This window comes from Petromyzon marinus, chromosome 44, assembly GCF_048934315.1.
Source record: "Petromyzon marinus isolate PM22_M1 ecotype Great Lakes invasive population chromosome 44, UKy_Petmar_22M1.pri1.0, whole genome shotgun sequence".
Classification (NCBI taxonomy): domain Eukaryota; kingdom Metazoa; phylum Chordata; class Hyperoartia; order Petromyzontiformes; family Petromyzontidae; genus Petromyzon; species Petromyzon marinus.
Window position 1 is genome coordinate 726,755 of NC_133710.1, and position 12,036 is coordinate 738,790.

The 12,036-nt window shown below is 48.3% G+C and overlaps 1 protein-coding gene across 14 annotated transcripts in view; it reads right to left on the reverse strand.

Moving 5' to 3' along the window:
• Positions 1–12,036, reverse strand: part of LOC116951953 (adhesion G protein-coupled receptor L2-like) — a 350,495-nt gene that overhangs the window by 44,562 nt on the left and 293,897 nt on the right. For all 14 annotated transcript variants that reach the window (XM_032970875.2, XM_032970874.2, XM_032970862.2 and 11 more), the window contains 4 exons: positions 10,346–10,555; positions 9,327–9,547; positions 6,004–6,070; positions 2,382–2,473 (listed from right to left, as the gene is read on the reverse strand). In XM_032970875.2, the coding sequence (XP_032826766.1) occupies positions 2,382–2,473; positions 6,004–6,070; positions 9,327–9,547; positions 10,346–10,555 (590 nt within the window). The remainder of the gene's footprint in view (positions 1–2,381; positions 2,474–6,003; positions 6,071–9,326; positions 9,548–10,345; positions 10,556–12,036) is intronic.

Here is a 12,036-nt window from a genome sequence, read left to right on the forward strand (position 1 = left end):
CCCGGCGTCTACAAACTAAGCTGTGTTCGCGGCAGTAGTTACATTGGGGAAACTAAGCGACATGTCTCGGACCGTGTTCGTGAACACAAGGCAGATCTGAAACACGGTAGGACCAATACCTCGGCTGTGGCTGATCATTGTTTTTATGCGGTTGGCTCACACCAAATTGATTTCTCTAAGACGAAGGTACTTTGCAAACCCACTGGCTATCAACAAAGATTCGTTCATGAAGCCATCCATATATACAGACATAGGCACAATTTCAACCAAGAAGATGGGTACAAACTGAGCAATCACTGGAAGGACGTTATCAACCAGTTTAAGTCATAACTGGCTGTAATGTTGCCATTTCAGCACTGTCCATTGCTCACCAGTTTTTTTACCTTAACATAACCTTCTCCGCCCTACATGTGGCAGCCCAGCGTTTTTAATCCCTGACATTAACATAAGCTCCTCCGCCTATGCTGCCCCAGGGCACTTGTGCCCCGTCCACTCTGTTCTAACACTTGGGCTACGTCCATTTTAAACCTTTATAAACAGTTTGCCTTTAGAGGCTAACCCACTTTTCCTGATGATGACCGCTTGTGTTGCGATCGAAATGTCGTAGTTTTTTGTTATTTAATTTGAACCTATCTACGTGACTTTACCGAAAGACCCAAAGAATAGGATAAAGTGCGGCTTCAGCGATGCGGATTTGCTCATCAATATTAAGAACCGCCATTAACAAATGCGCAAAAAAATTTTCACACGTGGAAACTCGTGTAACAAAAAATTAACCGTCGCTAATCACGGAACACGCATTGGCCCAACTTCAAATGCTCATAAACAAATTTCCCTGTGTTCCATCTTCTCATCAAAAACCTATTTTTAAACACGCTCGTCGTGTCTGATGCCGACGTGTTAGGTTTGTACGAATGTGTAGTAAACAGCCCTCAGGAATACGCACTCCCCATGTGTTTCGCTGCTGATGTTACACATAATGAGTGCCAAGATTCATACCGCTCCCCCCTTACCCCCCTTCGAGAGATTCAATAAACCATCACAATTTGGGCTCCTCGTTTTAGTCAGGAATTGAGCCTTTGTTTTTAATCTCGTTTCAAACATCTCGTTCAAATTGCTTCTCAGTTTATTTGTGTTTGTCATCTGTACAGGTTTTTTCATTCCGTTCGCTAAAACATAACTTTTCGTGTATCATTTGCATAAATTGTACCCACTTCCAAATCTTACATGCACAATGCTTACATGCATCCCGTAAACGTGCCCTTATTTATCATAACAGTATGATGTCTTTGTTTTTGTTGCATAACTTCGAATTCACCGTGCAAGAGAATTTCTATGCTTACCCGTCCCAGCTCAGCACTTCACGTCAGCAATTGCAGAGCGTCCCTCTTACTCGTTAGCCCGTCTCACCCTGGCGAAGGAAACTACGGCCTCAACGCATTCTCAACTCGTGAAATAAAGTCCACAATTACCGGTGCTATTATGTGAAAAAGGCACAATTTGATTGATATTCCACATATATACTCTGTATGATAAACTCAGCCAGGGGGTGGGCCACCATGGCTTGTGGGCAGGATATGGCCCCTGACTTAAATCCATATGATGCACGGCCACACGATGCCTACCACACGTTGAATCGTCCCGCAAGTGACATTTATCCATCACTCCAGGCATCTTAGCCACAACTCATCGAGTACCAGAGAGGGAAATATTGTCGATCTGGCAACAATGCTGTGCTTCTAACATTCGCACAGTCAGTCACTTATGTAGCGCTTGAAAGGGCCTCTTACTGTGACACAAGTGGCCGAGGTCTGTGTGTGTGGTGTGTGGCATGTTTACGTGTGACCTGACAAAACAAGAAAGTCCCATTCGGCCCTCGGGACGGAAACGGTCCCCCAAGGCCCTTGCACAAGCAGTGGCTTGGCGAGGGCACGTGGGGGGGGGGGGGGCGCTGCTGGTCGAGGGGGGTTGTCGCTGTCATGCCGCGTCTTTCCGCATCGAGGTTTTTTTTGTTCTGCACGATGTCCGAACGCTTTCCGCTCTGCGAGCTACAAGCGAGGCGCCGTGCCCAACAACGCGCGGCACAACACGGAGGCACGTCGGCGGGAGCAGAGCACGCGTTGTCGCGCCTTTGCAATAAGTTTCAAGTTGATTCTGTTTAACACAGGGTGAGAACTCGACAGACCCAGGATGAGTCTGATTTACAAGGGTGACCTGGGGTATGAGTCTGCCAGTGGGTGGCGGGGGGGGGGGAGGGTGACGATCGCTGCTACACATGATCCCATTTGAGTGATTTGTTGCGTACATTTTCGAATGCGTCAGCCACAGAGTTGGAGGAGCGGAGGGTGCTCGTGTCTGGGCTAGGGTGCACGGACACTCACTTGATGTTCTCCAGGCGGTTGGTGTCGGGTTTCAGTGGAGCCGAGTGGCGGAGCATCTTGTACAGCGTTATAAGGAGGAAGATAAGGTTTACCTAGAGTGAGCAGAGACAAAAGAAAAGACAAAGATCCCTCGGTTTAGCCTCACAGAATTCAGGGGCAAGTGCTGTTAGCAAGCTCCTAGCAAGGGGGGCATGCGGCACGAGGAGGTGGCATGGCCAGAACCATGCCCGCTTGCCCAGCGCTGATGTTTGCATACAGCACGACGCACTCATTTGAGGCTGAGGCTACTAAAGTGAAGCCCAGGAAAGCACCACATAGCACTTTCCACTGATGTTGTGTATTCCCAGCCATACAGTTATCAAGCAACAAAGATCCCCCGTGTAGCCTTAACAGACTTTTTGGAGCAAATGCTGTTAACGAGCACCTATGAAGGACGGCACGGTACATGAGGGGGTGGGTGGCCAACACCACGTCCGGCCGCCTCTGTCTCCCCCGTGGAATTGTTTACACAGCACCAGGTACTCATTTGAGGCTGAGTCGACCAAGGGGAGGCCCAGGAGCGGTTCAGATAATCATCACTGCTGTTGGTGGCCGTGAGCGGGAATCGAACTCAACTCACCGGGTTCGTCGTGCAGCGTATTTGGCGGCAATACATTTCCAAGTGATAAACCGTTTCGTTGAGCTACCATTTGTGATAGCCAGGTCACTTGTGAAAAAAGAGCTGTATAGCTCAGTGGGCCTTACCTGGTAAAGTAAATAAATAAATATCTGCAACTGCCACCAGGGTAGATTGATTGGCACGTCGCTCATGATGAGAGGCCTGGCTAGTGTGAAAGAGTAGGCCAAGATACCCTTTATAAAGAGGGGCTCCCCCCAGAGCTCTCTTAACTGAGCGGAGGCCCTTCTGCCGGTAGTGGCGTGAGCTACAAAATACAGGGCCAGCACCTTTGGCGTTCTTTTTTATCTATCTCCACAGCGGCCACCGTTTGTTGTTATCCGAAGCACATTCGCGACACCGTGGAGGGGAGGGGGGGGGGGCACCCGCCAAGGGGGCCGTTCCACGTAAAATACATTCTTAAACCCGCTTATTATTCCGCAAACGTCCCGTCCCGTGGGACCTGAGGGCATGCTACTATGGGAACAGGGCGGAGGGGCATCGGCCAGGGCGCCTCACCTCCACAAGCATCGCTCCCGCACACGAGCCATCGCCGTGACGCGGAGTAATGTCACCCAGTCCTCTAGCATCCATTTTACTGTCATTCATTCGCTTCGGATCCCTAGGACTTGGGCCGCCTCGTACGACAATCCCGGAGATGCCAAGCGACGCTATGGACGCAGATTCATGCGGAATGAAAAATGAACATGATATATATAGACAAAGATAAAGACAAAGATCCCCCCGTATAGCCTTAACAGTCAGTTTTTGGGACAAGTGCGTGATGCTGGATGGCCAGCACCACCAGAGTGCCGAACAGTGCTCATCCTGCAGACAGACGAGTCCCTGCTGCAGGAGTGTGGAATTTCACCGCCGGTTTCTGGATCGACAACAGAAATGGGCACCCCTCACGTCGAGCACAGAGACTTGCCACTGCTGTTAGCCGTGGGCGAGCGCAGCGCCGCTAACCACTCCGCAAACTGTCCCCCCCCCCCCCCCTTTAATTACTTCACTCACAATCCGCCAAGACAGCGCGTAATATTTTTTATGTTGCACGAAATTTGCACAAAGTATTTATTAATCCACGTTGCAATGCTGACCATGTTTAATTAGGCAACGTCTGGTATGCACCGGGGAGGCAGCGAAACACGCTTGCATCATCGCCGTGCGAACGCCGAGGTCACCACCTATCGGATGCAGATTCCAAGTTTCCCCGTTACCGAGGGACGGCGGGGGGGGGGGGGGGCGAGGGGGGGGGGGTTGAGACGTCTCGACGGGGCGTTCGCCTTCTTGGCGGTGTTAATAACGCAACTCGGGCGGTGACCTCGTGAACATCGGCCATCCCCAGGACGCTGTTCTTCCATTAGCCCCGGGACTCCTCGTCGACAGCGCCCGCAGAGCTTTGCGGGCGACGGCGGTTTTGGCGGTGCGGTTCGTGTTCACGCGGCGTTGCGGAACACCGTGTCGACGTTGTGGCTTGGCACGCACCCGAAGTGTTTACCACGAACGCGCCGCACCGTCGTTTGGCTTGGCAGATGGCACGCTCGGCACCTTACTAACCATTTAACGAGGGAGCAACAACGGAGGGCATTCGGGATTTGCGTCACTTGAACAGCGCAAGGCTACCGCGACACAAAGGCGTTTCGCAGTTGGGTATTTACTGCCGGTGGAGGGTGACATTTCTCTTTCGGGTTGTACCCAATTTGAGTAATTTTGTGGGTAATTCAAATCTGGCAAATGTGGGGCGTGACACGAGCGCACGTGGCCTACTGTTGTTATTATTACTTTTTTTAAAAATAACAACACGGGATCTCTAATGTCCGCTGTGAAATGGACGGCAAGCATTTAGAGTTAATACACTGGCAATATTAACCAGGTCGGCCACTGGGTTCAAACTGCGAATGCACTTTACAGTTCGACCATACCCACCTAAAAGTGGGTGTGAGCAGTTTTATTCCCTTTTACAACCACCACGTAATTTTTTTTAATCAAATTATTATCTGGTAGACGTGCACTAGTATATGTGCACTTGTTGGTTGGCAAAGGTGGGGAAAGTATAGTTGCGGAACCGCATAAATACAGTACAACAATGGATTTTGCTGCACTGTCCTGTGCTGTCCTGCCCTCTATGAGGAAACACGCAGCTGCGTCGCCGGTAATAACCTGCCATGCACGGTGATCACCGATGCAAAGGGCGCCAAGTGAACATTGAGATGTCAACTCCCTCGCTCGGTATGCAGGAGATCGTGGGTTCGATCCCGACCCTGACGACGCCTGTATAATTGGAGTTTGCGTTTTTTCCTCGTGATTGTGTGGATTATTCCAGTTTTTCCCTCCACATTTAGAAACATGTGTTTAGAGTATTTGTCTGCTATAAATGTCCACATGATAAGCCACTTCTTTGAGCTATCATTTGTATGTATGTTGAAATTATTTTTCACCGGCTGTAGCCAACCGTGCTAAGCGGAGGTACGGATTTGTGGTGAGCATTTGTGGTCAGGTCGGTTCTAAACAAGAGCTATTTAGCTGAGTGGGCCTTACCTGGTAAAATAAAAGTAGCTAGATAGAATAGTAAAACACTATCCAGGCTCAAAGATTCTGAGATCTGATGATCGGTCACATGGTAGGCGATTGAGTCAGGCATCCGGTGGACACGGGAGAGGATGCAAAAGACTCTGGGAGAGCATCGTTGGCAGGAATGAGTCATTAGGCACAGGCATCAGTCCCCCATGTAAATAGAGAGGCTGTAAACAAAACTGTAGCGATGCGTGTACCGTTTCTTGCGCTAAGTTTCCCTCAGAAGAAAAAACGATCTCGGAGGGGGCTGGCTGGGGGAGAGGGAGGAGGGGGGGGGGAAATTATCTGGCTAGATAAACGATAGCGATAATCTGTAATGAGAAGTAAAAGCAGGGGAACAATGATTATGTAAAAGCGACAAATTCTTCCCGCATAATCGCCGTTACTCACCAGGATGATCAGAGCGACAGGCCCGAGGAAGCTCCAGATGAAATGGTTGTCTGTCCTGAGCCAGCACCTGAAGAGCACAGCCACAGAGGAGTCAATGTAACCCTGCCCATCAGCAGTTTTTTGTCCCCTCAACATTTAAAGACATGCGTTTAGATGATTTCGATTACTTTGCTGCTATCAATTTCCACATGATAAGCCACTTTGTTGAGCTATAATTTGTGGCCAGGTCACTTGTGAAAAATAGCTAGTCAGGATAATCAAATGTTGCCGATTTTCCCGATGTTATTAGCAACAGCACTCCCTATGAACTATTGGACCACTGTTGTAAGCACTTAAAATTAGAGAATACCCAGAGCTCTCCAATACGTTTTCAGGTTTACCGCGTGCTGTTTGGCATTTCACTCCACGTTCTGCGTGCGTATTCAGGAACTGAACTGCAGTCACCAAACAAGCTTACCAGCATTGAAGTTCGGCCATTGAAAATGATCCCAGCACATTGGGCCGAAACGTCGGGCATCGTGCCGTACAATACACGAAGCACAACCGAAACATACTCCAGAGAGCTACACGGCAGCACAACCGACAAGTCCAAGGTGGTCGTACCAGTGTAAACACTATATGCCTGTAAAATAATCTACACAAATATAAGAAGACTGAACATAAATGTTCAAATTAAGCGACTGCATTGGCAGTATTGCATACGCTTGAATCAAAAGAACCAACCGTCTGCCATTATTCATGCTACCTTTATAAACAACAAATATAATACAGTTTAACACGTAGGCTCTCGCGACCAATATCATCCATAATACAGGTTTTTTTTGGGTTAGAGCATGTAAATATTTAAATGTGTCGTTAAACCCGCCACCACGTGACACAGCCAACTAGCAAGGGTTGTCACGTAAACAGAACATGCCAATTCGTCACGAGTACAGCACACCGGTGTGTCGGAGAGCCAAGCCACAACATTTACAATCTGAGTACAAAGTTTCGCCAGTAATTACAAAAAATATAACACAGTCTAATGTTTAAGGGCAATGACTATTTTTGAGAGTAGAAAACATTTAGGTAAAATTAAATTTTCCTTTGGAAATTAAAATTTTGACGTTAATGACAAAGGTGACGAGACTCTCTTTTTAAATGCGTGCAAAAAAATTATAATTTAAATTTTGCCGGCAGATGCCCTCCCATAAACCCCACGCTGATGTCTCTTCGCTTATTTGTTTTGCGTTTTTTGTCGACACGATTCTTTACGAGGGCGACTCTGAACTTGGCAAGCAGCTGCCGCGATGAGCGTTTTTTTTCTTGGGCTGTTGCCGCCACCACCGCCGCCACGTAAACCTCTTCCCAAAAAGGTCGCGCGCTCTCTCTCATAAAACCGTCAAATAAACGCGCTGTGATTTAGTTTCAGGCTGGCGAATTATGTGGCACGCCTGCTCAAATATTGACAAGGAGGAATAAAGGGTGAACATTTCAGAGTCCCGTTGAGATGAACCCCAATGAATGAGGAGTTAACTGCCGGGTAATGTTATGGGTGCTTAACAAGCGCGTCGTGTTATTTGAAACGATGTTGCCACATCAAAGACAACATTTTTAAATTTCATATGGGCGTGAACATTGACGCAAAGTTTTATTTATTTCTTGTACCACTGCGGAGTTTCCACTAAAACGAAGGGAGATAAGTAAGCTCATATTCAAGTAAACATTTTATTACGACAACTTAAAAGCGTTGCCCTGCTATAAGTTGCTCTTGGCACTGCCGCAGGAAGGGCCTCCAATGCAGGGAGCTACCAAAAGTTTCTCGAGAACAGGGTATTTGGCCTACTCTTCCGCAGTAGTTAGATGGGTGGACTGGAGTCCGTAGATTGGCAGGTCGTGTTTGGTGGTGTATGGTAGGGAGCGTGTGCATTGTAAAGCGACCTGGAAAGGGCACTTTATGAATCCGAAATAAAATAGAGCACCTGCTGAGTCCGTTCCGAGACGACCTGCCTGCGGGCCGTCGACACTTCACGTGGCCTCAAAGTGCACCTAGCCTGGCACAAGTGCCGTGGTGACCGCCACTTAGGAGGAAATGGCAGCTGTTGTTGTTGGTGTACAGTGTGGGTACTCCCACCTCTTTCAAGATATCTGGCCAGTGTGGATGAGTAGGCCAAACACCCTCTAGAGTGGTAATCTAGAGCTCCCTTTAGTGAATGGCTTTATGCCAGAGATGGCATTGGTAATTGCTGGACTGCACCTTTACTTCTGCATAATATAGGTATATAAAATATTAATTTAAAATTCTGTTCTTGTGCTATTCGGGAAACAAATTGGATTGATGATAATAAAAAAATGTTAATGCAGTCGCGTGTCAATGAATAATCCATGAGTGTGCTCTGTGCATTCACTTCAGCGTTCAAGTCGAGTGTGCGGCACGGGGTGGTGCCGTCGCAGGTGACACCGGCTACTGGACGGTGCCTGAGTCTTGGCTGCGTAACATCATATATATTAATGAGATCACCACATATCTAGTTTGCATTAATATTAATAATGTCGTGCACACAAGACTCAGAGCGCCAGGCTAGGACATCAATTATCCCTGGGATATCAGTGGGAGCATCCAAAACGACTCGACGGGCCAATACAAACCAACTGACTGAATTGTCAAGAGAACCATCCAGCGTCGGTGTACGCCAACTTTGTTTTTCAGACAGAAATCAAACAACAAACTGGATAGGCATATCAGTGGCTATTGCAAGAACACAGCAACACTGTGACAGGGTGGGTACTGGCTGCAGAATTGTTGAAATTTGTATGACTGTGCGCAGGCATTTGCGGTTGTATCTGTACAGTTCTCTGACGCGTAGTCTTTGAGTCGTGCCGCATATTCAGGAACTGAGTGCAAGGAGCTCCCAGCACGCGGAGAGAATCGTCGGGCACGACTCTACCAGGAAGCGAGATGTTAACTACCTCGCCTGCTATACAGGAGGTCGTGGGTTCGATCCCGTCCCTGAGGCCTGCTCCCTATTTGGAGTTTGCATGTTCTCCCTGTGGTCGCGTGGATTTTTCTCCGGGTCCTCCGGTTTTTCCCTCCACATTTATATTCAACGTCACCTGTTTAGAGTATTTGGCTGTGATAAATATCCACATGATGAGCCAATTTGTTGGGCTATCATTTGTGGCCAGGTCCCCGCTGAAAAATAACTATATAGCTCAGTGGGCCTAACCTGGTAAAATGAAAATAGTTTATAGTTAGTTTTATAGTGTGTCGCTTGGCACGATGTCCGACGTTTCGCTCCACATCGGAGAGCCACTTCAGAGTATGGGAGGGTCACGACACTCACACTTTGGCGGTGCCGTAGCTTGTGTAGTCGATGGCGGTGGATATGCCCACCACGGCGGCGGGCAGGCCGTAGCCGAAGAGGTAGAAGTATTTGCGGCGAGAGTACTCGCTCTCAAACACCTCGACGAGCATGAGGTAGAGCTGCACTCCCTCCAGGCACATCCACGCGAATGCCGCCAGGAAGAAGAAGTGCAGCAGCCCAGCGAACACCGAGCACACGATCTGCCGGAGGAACGACCCGCAAAGCCCCGCGGTGAACTACTACCGAGTCACGTGCCCGCCGGGACTATGTGCCGCGTACTGGGTAAAAGTTAATGCGACCACATTTTCTGGGAGGCTCAAGCAAGAACACGTGGCGAGCCGTGAGATTTCCTACGCAGCCACACGGAGCGACGTTGGCCCTGAGCACTGCTCAAAAACCCCACCTACTCCCTTGCCAACCCCAAAGACAAAGATCCCCCGCATAGCCTTAACGCACTGTAGGGACAAGTGCTGTTAGCGAGTAGCACTTATGAAGGCGGAAACGGCACACAACAGGGTGGGTGGCTAGCAACATGGCAGACCGCCTTTGTCTCCCCAGCGGCAATGTTTGCACATCGCACCAGGTAATAATTTGAGGCTGAGTCGACCTATATGAGGCCCAGAACCGATTCAGATAATCGTCACCGGTGTTGGCCGTGAGCGGGAATCGAACTCGCGTCGCCGGGTTCGTAGCGCAGCGTGTGCCGACCGCGAAGCCACCGCTCCCCGCTAACCCAGCCCGCTTCCCCAGGAGCCTTGCCCTCTGCTTCGAAAGCCCTGCGAACTGTTGAAAGAGCTCCGCCCACTTCCCCGGTAGCCGTACCCTTCGCCCCGCGTCATGAAACCAGAACGTTTTAAATTGGTGAGGGTGGGGGGGTGAGGGGGGACGCATTCCCAAAACTTCACAAATGCTTAGAGTGGACAGATTTTGTGAAACCACCAGGACTGTCCCTACAAAAATCGGGAGGTTCCGGTTGGATCGGCCGAGTGCGTTCGTACCGTGTACTGCGTTTTGTCAATGCCAAGCAGGAAGAGCATCTCGGCCAGGAAGAGGTTAATGCACAGGTTCTTGTGGATGGTGTTGCGGTCACTCTGCAGGCCGCGGAAGAAGCAGAACGTGAAGATGGCCATGGCGAGGCAGAGCAGCGACACGAGGATCCCCACCCACGTGATCACCAGGAGCAGCAGCTCGTGGGCCTTGTCTCCGTACTGCGCGGGGAAAGAGCAGCACGCGGGCAAACAGACGTCGTCATTTGGCGAAATGCAGCCCACGGGCCATCGGTCACGACGCTGGTGGTGGAGGCAGAAGCAGAAACACAACTCGATGCAGGTGAGAAGCCGGTTTAATCACCGGTGGTGATCTGGATTTGAAAACAGGAACTCGGTGGCCCTGGGTCCGCAATCTGGCCTCTGAGTCACCCGGCCAGCTCGTGAAGGGCACCATCAAATTTTGATTTAAAGCTTTCGTGACTGCAGTAATTCATATTCTTAGTTTTTTCGGTAAAGTCACGTTGAAGAGAAACAACAAAATAACAAAATATATATAAAACAATAAAAAATAAATTTATGCAAACCGACACACCTGATGATGACCGTTTGAGTTATGGTCGAAACGTCGTGAGAATTTTTTATTGTTTTATATATATTTTGTTATTTTGTTGTTTCTCTTCAACGTGACTTTACCGAAAAAACTAAGAATATGAATATAAGGGCACCATCGTTATAAATAAGTCTGTTCGGGCAGCACAAACCAACGACACGGTTTCATCGGTACCAGACCAGAGGGATGAGAAACATTCCGTAAGGAAAAACAATTCCCGAGCTGCTAGAAGTTGTGGAGGTACAGTTTCAGAAAAGGTGGTGGATATGAAGATTCTATACAAAAATAATTTTACTTTTAGCTATTATTCTATTAATTCTTAAACATGCATCGGTGAAAATCCGAGTACTGAATACTGCTGACAAAATAAAAATAATTGGGTATCTAAACTTTAGAAAATGTTATAATTTATTCAAGTGCTTTTGAATATATATAAAAACTTACTTTTATTTGATATTTCACTTTCAATTATAGTTGAGGACTTGAATGTACAAATGAAATAAAAAAATGAAAATGATTTTTTAAAATAATCTTTTGGTCTGATGAAGCAAAAAAAGTCAAATTAAAAAATATATATATATTTTAGGATCATTTGGAGCACTAGAGGCAGTGCCCTATGCAAACCGGCTACATCACAGCAGTTGTGTACCCACGACCACTTTGTAAAGCGTAACTGCACAACGAAGCTGAACTTAAGAACAAAAGTAACTAAGCGATGCGCCCGCTAATACCTGCCATCACACATGGTTCAAAAACCAACACGCTCATTAACGAAGAAAAGATAAAAAAAAAGTGTGCAACGAAGCACGGAGAGATGCATGCTGGGAATTATTAGGTCGAGAGGCCAGACAGAGGACCGCGTGGCTTGGAGAACATAAGCAGGTTGAAGACACAATGCAAACGATGGAGGTGGGTAGGCTGGCTTTAGCAGGACACATCTTGGCTGGAAGAGATGACAGCCAATGGTGAAGAAGAGTGATCGAGTGCCAGCCAAGGAATTGAATGTGTCCGAGAGGATTCATACTGAGGAGATGGAGTGATGTAATCAGTGCGAGTGCGGGTGCTCGGTGCACTGATCCATCACAGAATA